Below are 24,152 nucleotides of genomic sequence, written 5' to 3'. Positions count from 1 at the left end.
TAGCTTTCGTTTTTGTTTTTTTGTCTCGAGGTAATCTGCAATTTTTATTCGTCCGTTCCTCGCTCATTTGTTTATTTGAACCCATTGTTTGAATCACTTGCTGTACCGAGGTTATTACGTTTCTATTCGATTCCGTTTGTTCCTCACCACTGCTTGACTCGTTGCACCAAGTCGTAATTTCTCGAGCCTCCCGACGTAGAGATTTATCTTTCTGCAAATCATCATTTTTGTTCATACATATTCATATTCAATCTTACCAAATAATTTTAATCATACATTATTATGGTTTAATAGTTTACATTTTGATTAACATTACAGTCTGTTCCCACAGAATTCCGCGATGGGTCCATTGGGAATTCTAATTTGAATCTTCGCGGGCCTCCTTTCCGGATCGGAGTTTCATAAGCTTTTACTGCTACCTTTAAATTTGTTAAATCGTTAACGTTTTACAATTTCAGAGCTCGAAGCTGATATAACAGTATACCTTTTCATTAGCCATACAGGAATTCGTTGTCGCATACTGTCTTTGGCTCATCATGAGTACGCTTTCACCCTTGCGTAATATTCTTGTTTCAGTAACAGTTGGTTTTTTAATGGGAGCTACCGTTGAAACATCTTCGTGAATCTGTTTCGTTAAGTACCTCAAACTCATTATTATTGTTATTTAACCTTTTATTAACCTTTCGTGCATATTATAAGATTTCTTTTCTATTTTTAAAATCCCTTCACATCAATTTTTATTTTTATTTCAATTTATTGACAATTTTTGACTATTCGTACGCTACGGTAATTAGCTACCGATTGTATTTTGATGTAGATAATTTGCGCTTTCTAATTTTCTTTTTCATAACCAATCTACTTCAAGGTTCACCTGATATCGTAATTTTTTGGCCGTAATTACAAATATTCTTTCTTACGCGTTGCAATTGAGTCTCGATGTCGTTTTCAATGTTGTCACATTCATCCCTGACTGCCGTCTCGCCAGCGCTCTTATCGGTAACTCTCATATTTGCGTTTGTGAGTTCCGTATACTCTTTCAACTCTACGTGTATTCTTCCGCCTATTATATTTTGGACCTCGTTTGTGGACGCCACGACATGAACCTGCTTTTTTGATTTCGATATTAATTCAACATTAATCATCATATGCTTAACTCTATTCTCCTATATTATTCCATTCTTCATTAATTTTGAAATCTCGTCAACTCCTACTACGTACGTAATGATTTTCCGATATCACTCTACTTACATCGTCAAGTTTTTCCATTAAGATTTCCTTCTCACGCATCGCTTTATAGTAACCGTTCCCATCATTGGGATTATCGTTGTCTTCAATAGCTTTTTGACTTTCCACAGCGAATGTCAACCTGGTTTTTTGAACCTTGTCATACTCGAATGGTGTTTCGTCTACCGGTATCTGTTGATTGGTTCCAAGATTTACAAGAACACGTCAGCTCTCAACATATTATTTCCTTGCACTTATTTATTTGTGATTATTGGCATGATTAGTTCTGCATTGCGAGTGATAATGGATTACAAAAACAGGTTATTTAATATTTATACACTCACTTCAACTGACGATTCTCTACATTAGTATTTTTCTTCATTTTCAATTCGAATTTTTTATATATGAAAGTATTTTGACTATGTTGAATATTGAATTGCTAAATGAAAATAGATATCGAATTGAAATATTGATACATTTGTATTATTTATAGAATAGCATTATTTTTTATTACTATACTGTAACGATAATGCCTGTGGAAATACTTTCTAAAAGTAAAAATTACGTTTCACTTACAGAATTATGCTTTTTCAATGCGTGTCCATCATCGTGGATTGATAAAACTTTTTCATTGAGGTGATTCAAGTCACGGTTTGCCTCATTGAATATTTGGTCTTCCATACTGGTTTCTCGTCCCTCCCTTCCATTGACGATATCATCTGCTTTTTTTTCGCAGTAAATTGGTATCTGTACAATTTCAAAATTAAAACACATATTTACGTTGTTTCCCGTTCTTCGGAATGGCCATTAAATTATCGGAGATAATATTAGTGATTATCTCAATGCAGTGATGATATGCGCATTTCAATAATTGTTGAACATGTACGGTCTCCACATCATCCTTTAGTTACACTTACATTGGTTTCGTTTGTATTATTGTCGTCATTACTGTCATCGTCGTCGTCAGATGAAGATGCAATTCTCAAAATTTTTTTCCATTTACGAGGAGCCAACGGTTCCTTTAAATTACACAGTTTTCCTGTAAAAACGGTTTAGGCGGTTTCGTCTATCTAACGTATGAAACATCATACCAGCGGGTATGTTTCCATCAACAAACCTCTTCCATACTCTCGTCATCCTGACTCCGTTCATCGTGGACTGAATGACGTTGTAATTTTAAGGCCTGGCGGTTCTCCTTGTTTATCTACGGAATGAATACAAATTATGTTAATTGTTACATCTATTTCCATTTCCATTGCACTTTAAATAGATTTTATTTTATCTTTACCGGTAATATTTCTGTAAAGTCATAGGTCAGTTGTTTTTGTGTAAGGATTGACGTTTTTTTCAAGGTTTTACGCGTGTTCTGAAAATAATAGTGTTATTGACATGAAATTTTGATCCTTCTGACGTTTTTATTTTGCACTGAGTTGATGCAACGGTCGATAACATTTTTATATTACGAGTATGTCACTGAGCTTTACTCTTAACTTAAATGTACTGAAACATAATTATCTCCGTTGGCAAAACATGCGGATATCATAATAAGATCCAAATTGTTGATGCCTCTTTTCGAAAATTTCATGTGCGTCATAGCAAACTTCTAAACAGCAGTATTTCCCCAAAGTTATGCTTGCAACAAGTTAAATGAAAATCGCCTCAGATGCTGTAGTTTTATGACACTGAAGTTTGCAACGTTGAAGTCCAAAGAAATGATCTGAAAAATCTCTCTAACAATTCCAGTAATTCTCCAATTCTGTTACCTACCTAATTTGGAATTCATAGTTACTCAGTTCATATCAATGATTCGTGAAATAAAAAAATGGTGAATCATATATGTTTTTTTCGTTAATTTCGTTGGTCTCCAATGTTGCAAATTTCAGCATCGCGTAATTTTTTTTAGACTAAGCCATATCACTTTTCTCATTTTTTTTTGTAATACCCGTTGTAGATTGTTTCATAACTTACGTCTTTTTGAAGGCATTTCTTCCTCAATCCCGATCTCGATAATTCTTCGTCATTGTTCCGAGTGGTTTTTTCATTGACAGATATCAGTGCTGGACTATACTTGATCACTGGGGACTCCTCTAGAGGTTTCTTCTTAGGAATTCGCCTAGCACGCTCGAAGGTATTCCCATTTTCGTTTTCATTTTCCTGTGAATCTATAGTACATCAGGCGATACAGATCTATCCTCCAGGAGATGTTTTCAATATTTCCACCATAGTCATTATGTATTTTATTATATCAATATAATATACATTTCTCACTCACCAAGACACTTTATCACGCGAATCCTTTCATATCCGCCTTTTTCCTGATTGCTTTCATTCGGTTGACGAATTCTAAGAGAGTGCTGGTTCATCGGGTTTCGGAAGTATTTTTCAATCGTTTCGTCTGTACCTCTTGAAATTTTTTTACTTTTAGCATCTTGTAAGAATATCTCATTCGCCCGGGCTGTTATTCCATTGCACCCTTCTCTGTCGATGTATTCTATTACGTATTCCTTATTTTTGTTGACCACTAGTTCCTGAAATGTTAAGAGCGGAGTATTTTTTAACTTACACGCAATATGGTTTTTTGATTACATATCTAACTACGTTGATAAACTTCATAGTTTTTATTCAATAACACGATCATCGCGTTCAAAAGATAAGAGGATCTTAGTTCCTATCATCATATAACTTTTGAAGCATCTCAACATTTTTCATTACAGAGTTTTTTAAATTATTATCTACATGTTTCATCCTTATATCATTAGAGCGAGACTAAATTTTTTTTTCCAGTTTGACTTATCACTAGTATTCAGAAGTACTTACATGTATATTTGCACTTTTTGGTTGACCGTCCACGATATTTATATTCTCATCATTAGTCGACATTTTCTCCATATCGCCTTTGGTTATTTCCTCCAACTTAAGAACACTACACACCTTCAATAATATTTGCTGGCACGAAAATATTGATGGGAATGGCTGTCAATTTTATTGAACGTGCGGATTTTGTTTCAATTGACTATCTAACTGTCAGTTAACTATCTGTCAGATAGATTTTACCGGAAAGTTTATCGATCACTTTTTCTCCAGCGTTGTTCCGCGAAATTTATTTCAAAGATCGGTAATAACCTAGCAATATATTGCGATTGTTATATATGCTTGAGACTCTGTGTTCATGTGTAATCAAATTACTGCGCACGATTCGAAACTGCAGTTACCATTTCCGTGATGCATAACGCAATATTGCCTTTCACAATCGCAACATGTAAGTACGATATAAACTATAAAATGAAACTTATTATGAGAAAGTTAATTGAATGCCGCTTCCATATCATATCCGTATGTCTCATTCACACTACCATAAATTGAAGGATTTTCACATAAATCATTCATTACGAACTTATTCGTTTTGTAATAGATCAATGTAGAATCGTAACAGCGTCACCGGTAAAGATGACAGAGATTCAGGGATCTCATAATTCAAATATACATAGTACACTTATAATCTCCACTATGATCGTGCCATGGTGGGTGTTCATTTTATCTGTTGGTTAAGCGAGTTACCACTCTAAACCACGTTGGATAAAACAGTGAACAGGAGTTGATTCCTATTGAAGTAAGCCATGCATATTCTCTTAGATCTTGTGCGTATACGTGTTGTCAAGACAACTTGTGTTGTTTATTCAATTTTTTGCGAGCAGTATATTAGGTAGTTGTTTCTCAGACAAGCTATAGAATAAGTGTGAGGCTCAATAAAATTATTTTTAAAATGAATGACTTCAATTCTCCTCGTCTGTTTTGTGAACGCTTTGTAAAGTCTTATTAAGCGAAACTGTGAGACGAATCCAAAAATTTCAACGAAGTGAATGTGTACCTCCTGTGAACTGGACCGACGAATTTTGGATCTTTTTTGAGTCACTACCGTGACTCAAGATATTGTTGGATAAAAATCGAGGTTTGTCGTCATATATTTGTTTAGATTGGTTATATAAAAATGGAAATAAAAAATCCGTGTAAATTTAGCCATTTTTTTTTAATTCTAAGATATTTCCTATTTACCAAATTCAAAATCGTAAAAACGGTTATGACTACGCTTACACGGCGCTTTTTTCTGATTCAGTAATGTCTGCAGTAGTAAATAGAAGTGTTAAAATGTGTGTGTTGAAAAGCGTGTAATTTTTTGAGTCGCTACGGCGACTCTAGATATCGTCGTATAAAAATCGAGGTTTGTCGTCACATATTTGTTTTGATTAGTTAAATAAAAATAAAAAATACGTGTAAAATTGGCCCGTTTTTTTAAATTTCGAAATATTTCACGTTTCCCAAATCCAAAATCGTAAAAACGATTTGGATTTGATTTGATAAAAACGACGACCCTTTCAATAATATTGCACAATAATGTTATATGATGTATTGGACGCGTTCAATTTAAATTTGCTTAAACATCTGTTTAATCATTGACGAATGTTTCAATACTACCCTTACACGTTGAATAATATTGTTCAATCATCTATATTGTGCAATATTATTGAAGGTGTATGGCCACCTTGTTCTGGCAAATAAGTAACGCCCTATATTGTAAATACGCGTATCAAAATGCGTATAAACGGTATTTAACACTTGGATTAACTAGCTTAAACTCAGATTAATGTTAAAGAAAACGGACATTATATTTTTTTTTGAGGAAATACTTATCATCAAGTGCAGCATTTTATTTTGAATAGAAAAATTTTAATGTTTTGACCATCCAATTATTTAGTTTATTTAATATTTATTAGACGCAAGAGAGCAAATAATCGTTGAGATTCTTTAATAATTCGTAAATATTTGACAAAAGATTAAGTGTTAATCTCTTGTTGCCAATTCCGTGGGGCAAAATTGAAATTTGTTGAATTGAGTTAAGGTCCGCTGAATAATAGGATGTTTTTTTTGTCTGTGAAAGAAGACAAAAAACAAGCGAGACTTCATAATGTTTCCTTCGAATGTACAAAATGTACAATTGCCTTACATCGAATTTCTCACTGATGAACTTCTTGACGATGAAGACAACAAAGTTTCAGAAGCTTTTGAAGTTATTCGGAACGCTTTCAAACGTAAGAACTCTCAAGTGTGACTCAACTATAAAAAATGTTTTGTGATGACAACTAATCTTATTTCCAGAAGCACAACAACGAACTCGAACAATAAAAAAAGCGTACAAAGATTTGGAATCTATAACTTCAAATTTACTTAAAAAATTTGAAAACAAGGAAACATCGGCAAAGAATGAGGCTAGGAAACCGCTTGTGGAAAAAAATTTAACATGCTTTAATTCTTCATCGCTGCCAAAATCTCATCACTGCCGGAAAAAAGACTTGACAACAGAACGTGATCTTGATTACAATTTGGGCAATTTATTCGACGAGAATTATTTGTCGAAAAAACAAACTTTCGATCAAATTGAAAAACGAAATAAGAAAAATAAATTTCTAAATTCAACGAGGCAGGATCAACGGTCGACTTCTACTCCGAATGAAGAGATCAAATTTGGTCTGGCTAAAAAAAAGGTCGACGCTGTCACTTTAAAAAAGGAGGATTCTATTATCGTCATTCCAACTGCAAGTCAAATTGACGAAACTTCTCCCTCACTGTTCGACGACGAAGATGATGATATTTTGATGTATTCCCAGGATTTTGTGAACACTTGTACGGAATACACAGCTGTAGATGACTCATCTTTACGAACGGATAAAGAGCAGAATCTTGGAAAGATAAGAAAAAAACATCCCGTTCCCAGCAACTTGAAAACTTCACAACGCGTTCCTTTCAAAGATTCCATAGATGCGACTTTTTTCACACCAACCGAAATTGATGTTCTCAGATACGATTTGAAGGACAAACCGCCTCGGAATGGCTGTTCAAAAGTCACAGATCCTCGTGGAAATTCTGATAGAGTTCGACCTTTCAGAAGAACATCTAACAAAAATTCCGAAAATTTATCTGTAAACTTTCGTAATTTGATCAGAAATATCTCAGCATCAAACAGCTCACCGCAAAAAATAAAAAACAGTTCACAATATGCTCGCAAAGGTGTCAAGCGAAATGTGGCAAAAAAGAACAAATTGCGTGGTTGGGACTGTGCACAGTGTGAAAAGGTTAGTAATTTTTACTTTTTTTCATAAAAAAATATTAGAATCATTTTCGAATATTAATTTTTTTTTTTTATATTATTGATTTCAGTACTATGCAAATTTGGATTTATCAGATATCGAAATTCAAAAACGTAAAGACAAGTGTTCTCGTCACAGATCCAACTTCAATCCGCGATATTCAACTCCGCCAGGTTTCTGGAACCCGGAATTCCCAGATTCTCCCAATTTCTGTGACAGCAGTGATAATTAACGCGATCTATCCGTTGTTCAATTGGTAAAAATCCTGCTGCACGTTTTATTCCGAGTAGGTTGATATTTGAAAAAAAATATTAGTTCCACGCTATTTTCATTTTCAACACTCCAGAATTTAACGTCCCGATGTAGAGCGGAATCATTAAGACGTTAAACAGTGTGGATGTGCGAGTTCTTGGAGTTATTTCGAAGTTTAGTAAAATGAGTCCTGAGGATTGGATTCATATGACAAAATTATACGGAAATGAAAATGATTTATATCATACTCAGTTGCGGAAAAAATCCGTTCGTTAATCTATAACCCCAAATTTTTTTTTTAATAACAATTATGTCTCATAATTACAAAAATCATGCCTCAATGTTTTTATGTCAGAGAATCAAAATAAATACTCAAAAACATTTAATTAGGAAATGTGTCAAATTCTATTAATTATATTTATCATTATTTACTACTACTGATTTCCATGATTTTACAGGTGACTGCTCAAATGACCAATGTGCTTGTCTCTAGTTATTTTATAGCATTCATGCTGTATTTCAGGTTTTTTGTTCATACGGATGATGATATTGAATAGAATGATTGGTAGTGAGAGTATGTCATAATATTATCAATTTTTATATTTTTCTCCAGATAAAAATTTTTGAAAGTACCTTGAAATTGTCGCATAAACTCAGAATAAAGTATCGTGACGATGGAGGTAAGGACGATAAGAGAAGTCGCGTACCGAAGTCACAGAACAGTGCAGATGAAGAGAAAGGCTTATGAGGAACTGTTTTTCAGTACGTGCCAAAGATTTCCTATGGAGGCAGAATATCCCCAATATCAATTGATACCGGTAAGATACGAAAATAAAAAATTGTTAAAAATTTTGTGATGTCATCAAATTTTCAAACGGCCCTCACGGACAAACTATTTCAGCAAAATCTACTTGTATCGATTTTTTAAATATTTTTTTCTTTCTATTGGTCCTTGTTGCAAGCGAATCTGTTCAGCCTATCTTAAGATATGATAATTTAGTGAACTAAAGTGCAACGATTTGAGAAAAATTCAATTTCAAGAGACTGTCATTACAACATTGTTTTATAGCGTACTTTTCACTACCCTTGATTTTTCGTTCATCAATGGTTTCGCTTTGTTTTTTTATTCTTCATCAAGTCAAATCCGAAATACTATGTTAGTTTTTTCTTCGAAAATAAATGATATCCGTAAACAAACTTTCAAAAATTATGAGCAACACTTGGTACTAAATATTCGCGACTCCAGTTAAAAACTCTTCATGAAGTCCAAATGTTTTATTCTCCAAACAAAAGTGATATATATAGGAATTCTTTTAAAAAATAAAAATTACCAAGTATCAAAAGTTCGTAACTTAATTTGCAAAATATTAACCTTTTAATGAGGCAAATTTTTATATTGGAATCAACCCTTTTTTTTTCATAAAATTTGTGCTTAATATTGATGAATTTTTCAAGTAGAGTGGACCAAGCTAGTGGTCGATATTTCGACCAGACTCATCATTTAAAGATTAAAAAACGAAATGAATTCCAAAAGTAAACAAATTGAATTTTAAAAAAATATTGGAAATGGAAAAGAAAATTTACGTCGCATGTTAAATTTTTACTCTTCAAATTGATGAATCAAACTTGCCGAAAAATAATCGAAATCGTAAATATCGTTTGCAATAAAAAATCAGGAGCTTTTAATTAATGCCTGCATTGGTTGGTATTACTGACGTGTATTGTTATTTATTATTACGGTTGATCGAAGTTCTGACGGTTCTGGACCGGTGTTGAACTGCAATACCAATACGAAAACTTGGCGTACATGGTTAAGTAGAGGAGCCTGGGAAAATATCGAATCGATCTAGAGCCGCGATAGTGACTTAAAACACGTACATTCATGTTTAAGCTAGTCGGTCCCAGAGAATTTACAGGAGCCATCGTATTTCCGATAGTTTTCAAAATTTCTTTGCTTAATTGAAAAATAATAACACAAGTTTAGAGGATATCGCGAGTTTACATATTTGTTTTTTTTCTATCGATTGCAACCTCTTGCAATTTTATAATTTAACGCATTCAAAAGTTATTCATTATTTAGTCTTTAACTTCATCAAAAAATTGTGTATTTTTCGCACACAGCTTTAATTTTATATGTGTTTTAGCGACTCTAGGTATATTCTGGTTCTGTAACGTATATGTCCGTAGTACTTGACTGTATACTAATATTTCTTTCATTCAACATTTCTACATGCTACATAATGACGGATGATATGAGGCTATTGCTACAGATATCATGATATATGTTCGTGGATAATACACGACTATATAATTAGATATTTTTCTTCCGACTTTTGTATCGTGATCGTGATCTAAGAGCTCACCGATGTGTTTTTTCCATCGCCATCGTGCATTTATTATTGTTTTAGTCGTATTTTAAACTCAGATTTGGTATTTTATTTTTTAATTAGTGTAAAAAACACATTTTTTCGTTTTACGGAGAGAATGATTAAGAGTCACGGTAGCGATTAGGTCAGTACTACAGATATCGTGATATGTCCTTGGATTCCCATTGTGCGTTTTTTACAGTATTAGTGGTTTTTTCAACTCAAATTTTGGAATTTCACTTTCATTCTAATTTTTTTGGACTCAATTTGTTTTTGTAATGTTCTTTCTTTGTATTTTACGTGGTGAAGATTTTTAACGTCCAATTTTAATTCTTTTATAATTTTTTTGTTCATAATCCGATATGCTTGACAACTTTTGCATCTATTTGACAACGTCTTCTTGCTCTAATTAAAAGTCTTATAACCCATTATTTTTATAATTTAGACGAACGATTCTAAGCTGCGTAAACAGGATTTTTGTTTGCTATGGAAACACAATACAGGTGTATATTTTGATTGAATAGAGGAAAGAGATCGAGTGAAACATTAAACTTTGGGAGTAAGTTTTAGTTCGGTGGCTGGGAATGTAAATTTAAGGATAAACGATGAATGGAGAGAATAATCCAGGGTATTAAAGATATATGTAGAAGGAAACGACTGCAGGATAGATAATGGATAAAAGATTATATATGCAGAAATGTAACACGGTTAACGATGGTTCTTTTTTCAATGCATTGCGACATGCTACTACTTTGCGTGTGCATGTGTCAACTGTTGGTAAGAACAACGAGACAGTTCTTCACCGAGCTTTTATACTTAACCATGCACGTTAAGTTTTTGTTTGCAGTCAGAACTCAGATTAACCGCAACGAATAATGATATATGGTTGGTAATACCAACCAATGCAGGCAAAAGCATTAAACGAAGCTTTTGATTTTTGGCTGTAAGCAATAGTGACGATTTCGATTATTTTTTGACAAGTTCGATTCATCAATTTAAAGAGTAAAAATTTTAATGCGATGAGATTTTTTTCTTTTGAATTTCCATTTTTTTTAAGTTCCATTTGTTTACTTTTGGAATTCATGTTTTTAAAAATATTTTGTAGTTGAAAATTGAAAATTTTAATACTTAGTTTTACTTACTGAAAATATTGTTAAGAGAGTAAACTCAAATCGAAACTTCCGCGTATTATTTGTTGTTAAAAGACAATCGATCTATCGGATAGCACGATCTATCGATCGAATACGTAATAAAGCTTCTACTTTTGGTTGAACTTTACAACCAACCACATGTCTTTTATTCCACTGCGAAATATCCTGTCCTATCAAGTACTCCTACTACAGATTCATAATACGCAATAATGAGGCAAATGTTGGAAATTTTGAAAATATTGTCGAGATTGAAAAATGTTTGTTTTAAGGTACAAGTGAGCGATAAACAGCCAGTAAAGGTTTCATCAACACGAACGACGCAAAAAATATCCGGAATCGGTGAAACGATCAAGGAGCTACAGAATAGTCGCGACAAAAATTTGTCGAAGAGCAAAAATAACGACAATCACCTGAGCGACGAAGAAGAAAATATCAATGAAATGTATAGGAGCGATGTAGAGTCTAGTACTAACGAGGATAGTGATAACGATGAAACATGTCAAGTAATGAATGGCGGTAGAAATGAATTCGAAAAACGTTATTTAGGTAATTTCAATAGTAATGTTGCTAATAACGATAATGACATCGAAAGCGAAGAGAGCCAAGATGAAACGGGTTTGTTCGAAGTAACCGATGATAGCTCGGACGATGAAAGCGATAGGGATCAAAATAACCAATACAATGTTGAAAATGTCGATGAGAACAGTGATGTTGATGTGAATGAAAATTGCCACGCTGAAGCGACGCCATTGTCAGTAAAACGAGGAAAAATAGTGAAGTTAAAGAATAACGTCCGCGAGGATTCTATTCTTATGTGCATAATTGCAATAGCTGTACGACACTGCCTAAATCTGATAACGATAATAACATTATTGAAATATATTGGAAAGATATTACTAAGTAACACCATACCAAAGTCAAAACGGGCAATGTGGAGGAGGTTAGGAAGGAATGAAGATATTTTCCAAACCCGTCACTTGTATTGTCGAAAATGTCTTGACATAATCGGAAGGAGAAAAACACCAGTAAAAGATTGTTTCTGTAAAACTTCAGGGCCGGAGAAACCGTTGAAAACGGTAGGATTCTTTGTCATACTAAATTTGATAGAACAAATGACAAGAATTTTCTCGATTCCCGATTTCGTTCAACTTCTTAGATATCCGCAAAATCGTAAAAAAAAGTATCATGACGGAATAGAGGATATATACGATGGAATTATGTACAAAGACATGCAAAAACCAGGACGTTTCTTATGTAACAAATGGAATTTTTCATTGACCATCAATACCGACGGGTGTCAGGTCGCGAAATCCTCGAGAGTCAGTGCCTGGCCAATTCTCCTTTCCATAAATGAACTTCCGCCACATGCACGTAAACGTTTTATGATATTGGCGGGAGTTTATGTGGATGGTAAACACCCTGATTTAAACGCGTTCATGAGACCCCTTGTTGAACAGCTGCACGTGTTGTACAATACCGGTATTGCGTGGAAACCAAACGGAGTTGATACGGTTTGGAGTAAATTCATAACAACAATCTGTTGTGTCGATTCCGTTGCGCGAAGCAGTGTTCTAAATATGACGAGATTTAATGGTAAATTCGGGTGTCCCATTTGTTACATGAAAGGACGAAGTTGTGAGCATAAACTTGATTGGGTATACCCAGCTGGGCAATTCGAACTTCGTACGGATGGAGAAATGCGTGCTGATATGGAAGCAGCGATGAATAGTAAGAACAGGGTCCGGGGATTTATTGGAAACAGTATTCTTAGATACCTCCCAGAATTTGACCTTCATAAAGGGGTAGTTATCGATTCAATGCATAACATGTGGCTCGGCGTAGGAAAAAAATTTACGCTACTAATACTTAATGCTAAAACAACCGATCCCTGGTACGTTCGCAGCAAAGATAGTTTAGAAAAGCTTATTAACGAACGGCTCACAAGGATACGAACACCAAGCAAAATTGCGAGAAAACCGCGAGGGATTGAAAATTGCAATGTGTGGAAGGCGAATGAATGGCGGAATTGGGTTTTATATTATAGTGTCCCATGTCTAGTAGATTTAATCGATGATGAATATTTTCGTTTATTTTGCTACTTGTCCGAAGCAGCGCACATTTTAAATGATGAATCTGTTGATATGCAACAAATCAGCAAGGCTCGAATTCTGATAGAATTTTTCGTAGAAGACTATGAAGTATTAATGGGATTGAAAAACATGACGTACAACTTACATATTCTCAGGCACGTTCCAGATTGCGTTACTAACTGGGGCCCACTCTGGACCCATAGTGCTTTTATATATGAAGATTACAACCGACAAATAATGTTATCGTTAAACAGCCCAGTCGGTCGTCAATTGCAAATCATGAATTTCTATTTGTTGAAAGATTATATACGCAATATCGGTAACGACGCGATCCCCGTAGACCCAGAGGATAAGCAGATGATAGAAGATATTTTAAATATCGGTATAAAAAAAAAAGAGTCGCCTTACGAGGAGTATCGACATTATAAAAACTTTGAAGGACTTGGGAATCCCATTGTCCGTGAACCTTCTGCTATAGAAGGGGACATTATGATAAAGAAAAACCTAACATGTTATGACGGAAAATTGAATACATATAAAAAAGCAACAATGCGAGGTCTGACTTGCGTTAGCGAAGAAGGTGATAATAGAAGAACGCTAAATTGTGACAAGTACATATTTACAATTCAGGGATTTTTCGCTAGAATTGATACAATTGCTAGTTTTGTAAATCACAATAACTTGGCGACAAATGGCGCATTCGTTACTTATTTCAAAAGTACTGGGAATAATTGCGGAGCGGGTCATTTACACGAGTTGGTTGAATCAACAGTAGATTTTATGACAACTGAAAACAAATTTACACCTGCTATTGTAATTAAAGTGAGTAATCAAATGTATGGTGTTAAAATGACAAACATATGGGAAACAGATTAAATCAAAAGATTCAATACGAAGCAGAGACGTGAATAGAATATTTTTTTTTGTTGTTGGTACCATAGAAGTGTCGAAAAAGGTTTAAAATTGGTACAAATATCTTTAAGTGACCATAAAACTCATATAATATCAATGGTAATCGTAATGGAAATGGTAATTGTGCTCGAACAGTTTCGTATTGGCGAAACCAATATTAAGTACCAAAGCCAATCAATTTTACGAGTAATATAACTTGAAACCATTTGTTCCATAACTACATTTTATATACTTCGAAATTCTTCTATAATTTTCATTACAGTTTGAGTATCTGGTAACACTCGCCATTAAACAAAAAATACAAGTACAATACTTTGAATATTAGAAAACAAAGAAGCATGACTATCGACGATTTGTGCGAGTAAATATTCAATGGCTTGAAGATCTGCCTTTACCAAATTAATTACATAATAAATGTTTGTAATACGAATAAAAATACCTGTTATAGTACGTATAAATATTTGTAAGAATGTATTTCATTCTAGATTAGAAGGTGTACTAGCAGTTTCGCAATGATTTGCGTTGGAATCGAATACCGAATATGCCATGTGCTTCGAATAGTATATATTCCATTCGAAAACTATGTCGTTCACAACCTTTCCAAAACATCAGGCACCAAAGATTACATCAGGTTTCTGAAAACCCTAATGTAATTAATATGGTTCCCCCAGAAAAAGAAGTGCAGTCAAAAATAACTCCATGAACAGACGGTTTAATAAGCCACGATTGAGAATCCCACGAGAAGCTGTCAACCCTGCGTCGAGAAGGTTGATGACCGGCGATCGAGAAGCCCACGAGAAGTTGTCAACCCTGCGTCAAGAGGGATGATGACCGGCGATCGAGAAGCCCACGAGGAGTTGTCAACCCTGCGTCGAGAGGGTTGATGACCGGCAATCGAGAAGCCCAAGAGCAGTTGTCAACCCTGCGTCGAGAGGGTTGATGACCGGCGATCGAGAAGCCCAAGAGCAGTTGTCAACCCTGCGTCGAGAGGGTTGATGACCGGCGATCAAGAAGCCCAAGAGCAGTTGTCAACCCTGCGTCGAGAGGGTTGATGACCGGCGATCGAGAAGCCCAAGAGCAGTTGTCAACCCTGCGTCGAGAGGGTTGATGACCGGCGATCGAGAAGCCCAAGAGCAGTCGTACACCATCCAGACGGAGAGTTGACGACCGCCGAGTGAGCTTGCGGAGAAGTCGACTACCGTCTAATCTGAGGGTCGACAACCCCCAACAGAAGTGCGCTCGGGTTGTACAACCCTCTATAAACGAGGTCGTTTTTTGAACATTTACGACCCTATTGAAGGGTTGCTGAACCGTCAGGGGCCCACCGACAAAACGCCACCCTTCGCAACGGATCTGGATTAGGAGTGTCTTGGTGGAATTGTAGTCGGTACGGGTGAAGTTTCGCACCTCTCAATACACGGTGCACTGTCGATTTGGAAATCCCCAGTCGTTCCGAGATCACTTTGGCACTCAAATGAGAATCAATTGCTATCATGGCTAAAATAGCCATGTTTCGGGCTTCATGCAATCCACCAAAATTATTGAAGTTTGGGAAATGTCGACGGTGGCGGATCATCCGACCTGCCCTCGCTCGCTGCTCAAGGGTTCGGATTGTCTGTCGTGATGGGTGACGACGATCAGGATATTCACGTCGATACAAATTTTCAGCTCGGAAGTAATTGCCCCGACACCTCCCTAAAATAAGGAGCATATCAATGATTTCGTTGGGACTGAAATCAGCCATTGTTGCTAATTTTCAGAATATTCCTCTTATTTAAGAACTTTTAAAAATTTCGAGAATCAAGAATTTTTCTCTGATTTCAGAACCTTTACAAATTTTCGATTTCGTCTCTTGCTAATGGCTGCGGAGTCAGAAGATAAACGTTTCAATTAATTTTTCATCCGTGGGCGATCACAACGACTTCTGAAATAAAAAATTCTTCTCTGATTTACAACTCAAAAGTAGGCGTAAGTCTCGCTTACGTGAACTTATCTTTAAGCGAAAGCCTCGCTTGCGTGTACTTATCTTTAAGCGTAAGCCTCGCTTACGATTAAAGGTAAGTTCACTTTGTAAGAGATTAAAGAAAACATCATTGGTAGTACTGACATAGTCTGACTTTGCGTAGTGCTCTTACTTTAGAGTTTTAAATCAGAGAAGAATTTTTTATTTTAGAAGTCATTGTGATCGCCCACGGATGAAAAATTGATTGAAACGTTTATCTTCTGACTCCGCAGGCATTAGCAAGAGACGAAATCGAAAGTTTGTAAAGGTTCTGAAATCAGAGAAAAATTCTTGATTCTCGAAATTTTTAAAAGTTCTTAAATGAGAGGAAAATTCTGAAAATTAGCAACAATGGCTGATTTCAGTCCCAACGAAATCGTTGATATGCTCCTTACACGCAAACGCACTTGCACTTGGTACGTTAAAGATCTCTTCGCGGTACATCCTGGATACCTTTGAAATAGTTGAAAATGATGTTCTTACTTGATAAATATGAACTTAATCAAAAAATTTTTCCAACAAAAGTTGTTGGTTTTGCGCTGAAAAATTTTTTGGTGATGGAAAAAAGTTATGTTTCCATTCGAAAAAAACATGTCGGCCATTCTAACGCCGCCATTTTGAATTTTGGATCCACAAACCAATTTTTATCATACGTCCCCCTTCAGCCCCTAAAAGTTTTGTTCCACACAATATTTGATCCGAGCAATATTTTCCGAGAAAAGCCAGGTGTAAGATTAAAATGGGACACCCTGTATATTTTCATGACGTATAACGTATGGTGTGTTGTTTATGCTGATAGATGATGAGGTTATAAAGATCGCGAATTTGACAGTTCACCGATATCCCGGTCTGTAACACAAGTATATACTGAAACGTTTCGATTTCTTTTGTTTCAAAAGAAATGATTTTCTATGTTACTCTAGATTGGGAGTTTGGTTCGTGTGCTGGACTCTATTTTGTCTCAGACGGGGGAAAACACGAGATACTTATTTCTGGGGTTTGGATTGATTATTTGTTCTCCTTTTTTTTTGTTTGCCTCAGATTATGATCCTTCGAGGGGTGACAATGACCTGGATCAGTTCATCATTGGCTGTTTATTATTTTTTTTTTGAAGATACAAAGAAGAATTTCGAACTTATCAGAAAACGAATTAACTAAAAGAGATTGAATTATATGTTTTTTTGTTATATGCTTGACGGATTATCGCCGATCCGTCACGGCTAAATTCTCTTTCGAGAAACCAAAAGAATTGAATTATAAATTTTCATAGGGGACCGAAATCGAGTCGTTTCATTTGTTAGTATGACTATGCCGAGGTCTTCTCAGAGACGAGGTGCTCAGGCTCGCCAATTCGAATCCTCTAGGCGTGTTTATACTTAAGTTATGTTGAAATACTTTACAAATGCGCTGGACGCTGTACCAGTACAAGAGGGAAATATTTCAACGTGCCTGTGGATTTCATAAAGTGGAAACCTCAATCCGGGGAAACAGGGAATGATCTCTGTTTCGTTAGGAGTCTTCTTACGCGTCAACGCAATGTTGGTACGAGAAGAAGGGGGCCTAAACAGGAGAGGACTTCGCTTGGCGATCGTGCAATACGGTCACCGAGCACTCTAGAGGAATTCGGAGGCCCTTGGGTGTCGAGCTTCAGACGCGATGCTGAAACTCTGACAAGGCAGAGAGGAGAACTGGATAGTTCGGAATGGTTTGTAAGAATGGATCCATTTGAGTGATTTCGTCCGCCTTTTATACACCTCTGATTCAAGCCTAATAATCCAGATTTATCTGGTTTTGTTTTTCCTCTCGCTCGCGTACGTGAGATGGATGGGCGCTTCGACGCGAAGCGTCGATGACTCGGCCGAAATCCAGTTTTATCCGGGTTTCGGGATGCTGTTTCTCTCTCTCCCGCACGCGTGCTCCACTGGATCGTGCGTATGGATAAGTGTGTACGTTACAATACCTATATATTTTCGTTATGATATGACGTATGGTATGTTAGAAATGCTAACTAGATAAGGTTATAAAGATCGGGAATTTGATAGTTCACCGACACTGTACCAATTTTGCCGATTCTGTAGAAAATAGATAAATGCAGGACAATGCTTTGGTAAAAGTGGTGAAAAAAAGTGAAGAAAAAAAAAGAGAAATAAAGGCCGAGGAATTCAACAGTGTTATATGTAATGGAGACAAATCGAAAATTGTCAACAACATTCGGATTGATGGTATAAAATAACCCAAAACAGGAATGTCGAAGGAGAGCAAGGGACTACAAAAGTATAGAAAGGCAGTATAAACGCATAATCTGTAAATACATGACAGATTATTCGAAAGTGCTTGATTACAAAATTTCTATTGGCAATTCGAAACTGAGGCAATCAATATTTTTTTTCGTTTTGCATTGGTGAATTTTTTTCCATTAAAAATATTAAATTGATCATAACGGAGAATTTTAACTTCAATTCCAACAAAGTAAAATTTAAGTTCGAAATAAAATATGTCCGCGTGTGTATATGTGTGTATATCAGAATGGTCATTATATTTAGGGTCAAAATTTATTTTGACCTTTCTGCCCCCTAAACCGGTTCGAAATACATAAAAAGTAATGCTGCAATGTTTTGAGATTTTTCAATCAATGCTTAACCCTCAACCACGGGGGTTGAAGTTTTTCGTTTATAATACATGGAATTTTTCTACGTTTGTGGTCACGATTTTACTGTGGGCCTCAATCCGTTTGGAAAATCTTGAAATTTTCAGAAATTATTTCACAAGCATTTTGCTACACGGAAAAAATTTCCAATACTCCTACCCTTAAAATGTTGTATAGCATCACCATACTAACCTAATTAAAGCGCAAAACAATAATTTTGGACACACAATTTCAAGTAAGTATTTTTAACTACGGAAGAAAAGAAAAATTCTCCAAAATCTGAAATAGGGGGTTTTTTAGGATGCTCTTTCAGAATCTGGCATTTATTTCGTAAAATTAAATCAAAATCTTCAGTATTTGCATTTTGAATTGGAAAGTTAACAATTTTTGCCGTTTTTTGTTCCTTCAAATCGATTTTCGTTACTGTTGCTGAACTCAAATAACCATATCATCGCCAGCAAAAGTGTTCTCATTGTCTGACCTTTCCAAAACACTGGTTGTAACCAGTATTATGAAAGTATGTATAAATACTCTTTCCTCACTCATAGAACAATTTAATAATGTCAAAATTTGGAGTTACTAATAAAATACTTGTCCACCGATTGATATCATATAAATTTTAGTGCTGCACGTAATTTAAGTGGTAACTTTTTTTATATCATTAGAAAATACTTGGCCTCGAATTGATATAATAAATTTTAATGCTGCACGTAAATGAGATAGAATTTTTTCAATTGATTTAGCTGTTCGAACCAAATAAGAAGAATGGTTCCCAAGTTTTTTTTATGGATGGAATTATCAGCTAACACGACACCATCGATGTACTTGTCCCAACCTTTTTTCCCCTAGGGATTTATAATCCATATCCAAATCGTATATTTCATGTATACTTTTTATTATTTGTAGACCAAGAGACTCGGTAGAGTCTCGGGACAAGTACATTGACAGCCCTGCCGTCTGCTGGCCTGAGGCTCTCGCCGAGACTATACTTTCTCTGAATAAAACGATTCGCGGTGGTGGGGGTAAAATTGGCTTATGATTTTCTTTAATTGCGAAGCTCATGAGTTATGTAAGACTTTGAAAGTTGAACTTTCAGCTAATTAAGAAGTTCTCTGTCGAATGAACCCAAAATCAGTATAATCGGTGTCGTAATTTCTGAGAAAAAACTTTGCACGGGCTTAAGATTATGCAAAAGTTACTAACACATTCAGGATTTGACGTATCTGTATACGCGTACTACGACCGCTACAAACATGGGCTCCTTGACCCCCATGATCAACATCCTCGGTGAGAGAAATTTTGTTGCAACCAATGAAGGGTGAGAAAATTTCTGGGCCAATGACATTCAATAAAAAGAGCAAGGAAGATTGGCGGAAAGCCAAGGAGCTCGAGAGCTCGGAAGTCACCAGCCGAAGTTTCACGTCATGTTGACGTTTGGGGTTATGATGTTATGAAGTGCTTGCGGGATACATAAAAATAATTTTCGTCATTTAACGGAGAGCATCTTAGTATTTATTTTTTTTAAACTTGTAGTATAACTGAACCGGTATTAATGCGGCCGCGTAAATGTAGTTTGTGATCTGTGTGTGAAAAAGAATATGAAAAATGCACGATGCATATGTCAACGAAACTTTTCAATATTTCATTATTTCGTTTGATTGGAAATAAGTGTCAATTGAGATAATCTTTTAATTAAACCAGAGTGCGTGGAATATTATTGTCCAGTGTAATTATATCGTCAGTTGCGTGATTATATATCATGTGTAATAATGTAGGTTATATATACGAGTTCTCTTTGATATAGCTGTGTGGTAACGAACCCGTCGGGGTTTGACGTGGTTACGTCCTAGCATTACGCTAAACGCCCCTCACTTTTTCTCTTTAACTCAATCGCTATCACAAGCATATTTCTAACCTTTATCATCATTTGTCGATACATAGTTCTTATTCGAGAATATATTTAAACACAGAGCATACCCAGACCATCTCTAACAAATACATAGATTGTAAACAGAGACATCCTGCGAGACACCCGGCGCTCGTACATATTTTTTTCCTCAACTGTCCATTCTTTAAACACGCATAACGCGTGCCCTAGACTCTCCCCGACATTCCGGCGCCATAAATAATCCTACAAGACGAGCACGGAAAATCACAAATAAATATTCCAAAACCGATTCCTTATCCTTGAATTTATTATCAATGCAACGTTTCTTAAATCCACACAAAATTCCAGAGCCGCGTTTCAAAACTCGTGTTTCCCACGAGTCCCGAAAACACACGCTCTTATCTCAAGTGCAACACGTGCAGATCCCAGAAACTCCGCTTAACACACTTTCCCTAATTCCGAGAAAACCTCGCGCGACTTTTCCTCCAATGATATCTCCGGAAAAGTCTCCCCCATATTCAAATCCAATCACCAAGTCAGCTCACCCACCTAATCATATATTATCCAATCCAAACTAAAAAACCACAGAAAATGACTCTCCTCTAGAGCATTCAACCCCCAAAAAATGCATCTTATCCTTTAACTCCGATCTACTCAAAAAACTCTAATTGTAGTCAGTTAGCAGCGAACCTTCAGAATATCAAGACTGAAAACTAACCCAAAAACTCAAACTCTTCAGTTAAATCACTAACTCCTAAAGTTATAATATTCATCATGAATCGTATATAGTGTAAATAAGTGTAAACTTCAATCAATAAATTCATCGACATATTTTGTAGTAAACAAAATATCACAATCAGCATGTATTTAAGAAGCCTTCGACACCGCTCAACAATTGGAAAATCCTTCCAATTCGCGGGTACAACCTCAATAAAAAGGTCACGTATACCCGAAAATATAGGATATTTTCTCGGGCCTTGCACAAGTCCCAAAGAAGACTCACTGGCAGATGTACTCAACGTACACTCTGCTTCTCTAAATCGGCGACTGTGTGACCCCAACTAATCCTCCCTCCTGGGACGTAACAACGTTACGAAGTGCTCAACAAATGTAACAAACGTTCGCATAGTTAGTGAATAATATAAATAAGGCAAATCAGTTTATCAAAAATAGGTCTGGACGTTGTGAGGTAAAACGTTCGTCGTCAACCTACAACGTCAAATTTTCTTTTTGCGATGTGAAACATTATGGTTGATAACTAATAATACAAGAGCGAACGGAATGGTTAGTATAATGTGAGAAACTCCAATTGAATAAATGTTTTCTAATTTATTTCTTGTGTCATCTTTAATTTTTAATATTCCCATAGTTTACTTCCTATTGAGTTTGGCTCTGCTCATTCCGATCCTTTGTTTTGACTCCATTGGTTTGCAGCGGATCGATACATATTATAAATTGGTTGCCTAATATGTGATGACGCTGAAGTTTCCAAAGTTGGAGTTCAACGATATGATCGAAAAAACTTTCCAATAATTCCAGTAATTCTCCTATTTTGTTCCCTGCTAAATTTTCGATTCGTAGTTTTACAAGCTGCACCAATGATTCGTGAAATAAAAAATTGGTAAATTAAAAAGTTTTTTTCATTCATTTCGTTCGATTCCAACGTTGGAAACTTCAGCGTCGTTAATATGTGTCCTATGATTTTCTACTACTTTTTCATGCTGATTGTGGTAACGTGATTCAAGAGGTTTCCAACTATGATCATCAATCGCACATTTTGTACATCAGATTCTCAGAACAGTTTCTGGTCTTGATTTAAGTGTAGTTATTCTTTTTCCACCTGGTCTGTCGAGTAATAAATTCTGAAACTTGTTCCAAAAAGTCTTTGGATGCTTTTTTTTGCTGATAATATGAAAAATTGGATCTCCCGAATGCGGTAGGTAAACACAAATTTTGACAACAATACTGATGAAATGACGTATGTTGAGTATTTCTATTCTGCAAACTGCAAATGTGGAATTATTGGTGAAAAGATTCATTACGATAAGTCACCAGTTACTTAGTTTTGGATGTGATTAAGTATAATGTCTACCAACATCCATGGAAACCTACAGAATTTCTGAATGTTATGTGCGCTATGTCATTTTAATGTAACATCATGAGTTTTAACAACTTTTCACTATAATACTACAGAAATGGATCATTGAAATACAGCAAAAATTTGCAAACCATAAAATTTATATACTATGCCATTAATTTTACTTTTTGACTCTCACTGTAACATAAATATGAAGTGAAAAAATCATTAGAAAAGTCTTCAGTTGCTCATTTATGGATGGATTTAAATTGCTGTCTTCCAAACTCATAGCGCAGATACATATTGAATCGCAGCAGATACCTGCAAACTTTGAAATTCCTGTGGATAAATATACAGGGTGTCCCATTTTAATCTTACACCTGACTTTTCTCGGAAAATATTGCTCGGATCAAATATTATGTGCAACAAATCTTTTAGGGGTTGAAGGGGGACGTATGATAAAAATTGGTTTGTGGATCCAAAATTCAAAATGGCGGCGTTAGAATGGCCGACATGTTTTTTTCGAATGGAAACATAACTTTTTTTCATCACCAAAAAATTTTTCAGCGCAAAACCAAAAACTTTTGTTGAAAAATTTTTTTGATTAAGTTCATATTTTTCAAGTAAGAACATCATTTTCAACTATTTTAGAGATATCCAGGATGTACCGCGAAGAGATCTTTAACGTACCAAGTGCAAGTGCGTTTGCGTGTAAAGAGCATATCAACGATTTCGTTGGGACTGAAATCAGCCATTGTTGCTAATTTTCAGAATTTTTCTCTAATTTAAGAACTTTTAAAAATTTCGAGAATCAAGAATTTTTCTCTGATTTCAGAACCTTTACAAATTTTTGATTCCGTCTCTTGCTAATGGCTGCGGAGTCAGAAGATAAACGTTTCAATCAATTTTTCATCCGTGGGCGATCACAATGACTTCTAAAATAAAAAATTCTTCTCTGATTTAAAACTCTAAAGTAAGAGAACTACGCAAAGTCAGACTACGTCAGTACTGTCAATGATGTTTTCTTTAATCTCTTACAAAGTGAACTTACCTTTAATCGTAAGCGAGGCTTACGCTTAAAAATAAGTACAGTGTACACGCAAGCGAGGCTTACGCTTAAAGATAAGTACACGCAAGCGAGACTTACGCCTACTTTTGAGTTGTAAATCAGGGAAGAATTTCTTATTTTAAAAGTCATTGTGATCGCCCACGGATGAAAAATTAATTGAAACGTTTATCTTCTGACTCCACAGCCATTAGCAAGAGACGAAATCGAAAATGTGTAAAGGTTCTGAAATCAGAGAAAAATTCTTGATTCTCGAAATTTTTAAAAGTTCTTAAATTAGAGGAAAATTCTGAAAATTAGCAACAATGGCTGATTTCAGTCCCAACGAAATCGT

The 24,152-nt window shown here is 35.5% G+C and overlaps 1 protein-coding gene across 1 annotated transcript; it reads left to right on the top strand.

Moving 5' to 3' along the window:
- The first annotated feature begins 6,875 nt into the window (after window positions 1-6,875).
- Window positions 6,876-7,599, top strand: LOC122411338 (DNA endonuclease RBBP8-like). Its single transcript, XM_043420082.1, has 2 exons — window positions 6,876-7,352; window positions 7,438-7,599. Exons 1-2 carry the CDS (start codon window positions 6,876-6,878, stop codon window positions 7,597-7,599), a joined length of 639 nt encoding a protein of 212 aa, XP_043276017.1.
- Window positions 7,600-24,152: the final 16,553 nt, after the last annotated feature.

Source organism: Venturia canescens, chromosome 5, assembly GCF_019457755.1.
Source record: "Venturia canescens isolate UGA chromosome 5, ASM1945775v1, whole genome shotgun sequence".
Lineage (NCBI taxonomy): Eukaryota > Metazoa > Arthropoda > Insecta > Hymenoptera > Ichneumonidae > Venturia > Venturia canescens.
The sequence above is the reverse complement of the archived record's forward strand: the minus strand, read 5'-3'. Positions and strand labels throughout refer to the sequence as shown.

Coding starts and splice junctions, on each gene's coding strand:
- LOC122411338 (XM_043420082.1), top strand. CDS start 6,876: ATGTATTCCCAGGATTTTGTGAACACTTGTACGGAATACACAGCTGTA. Junction 7,353..7,437: donor ACTGTGCACAGTGTGAAAAG/GTTAGTAATTTT, acceptor TATTGATTTCAG/TACTATGCAAATTTGGATTT.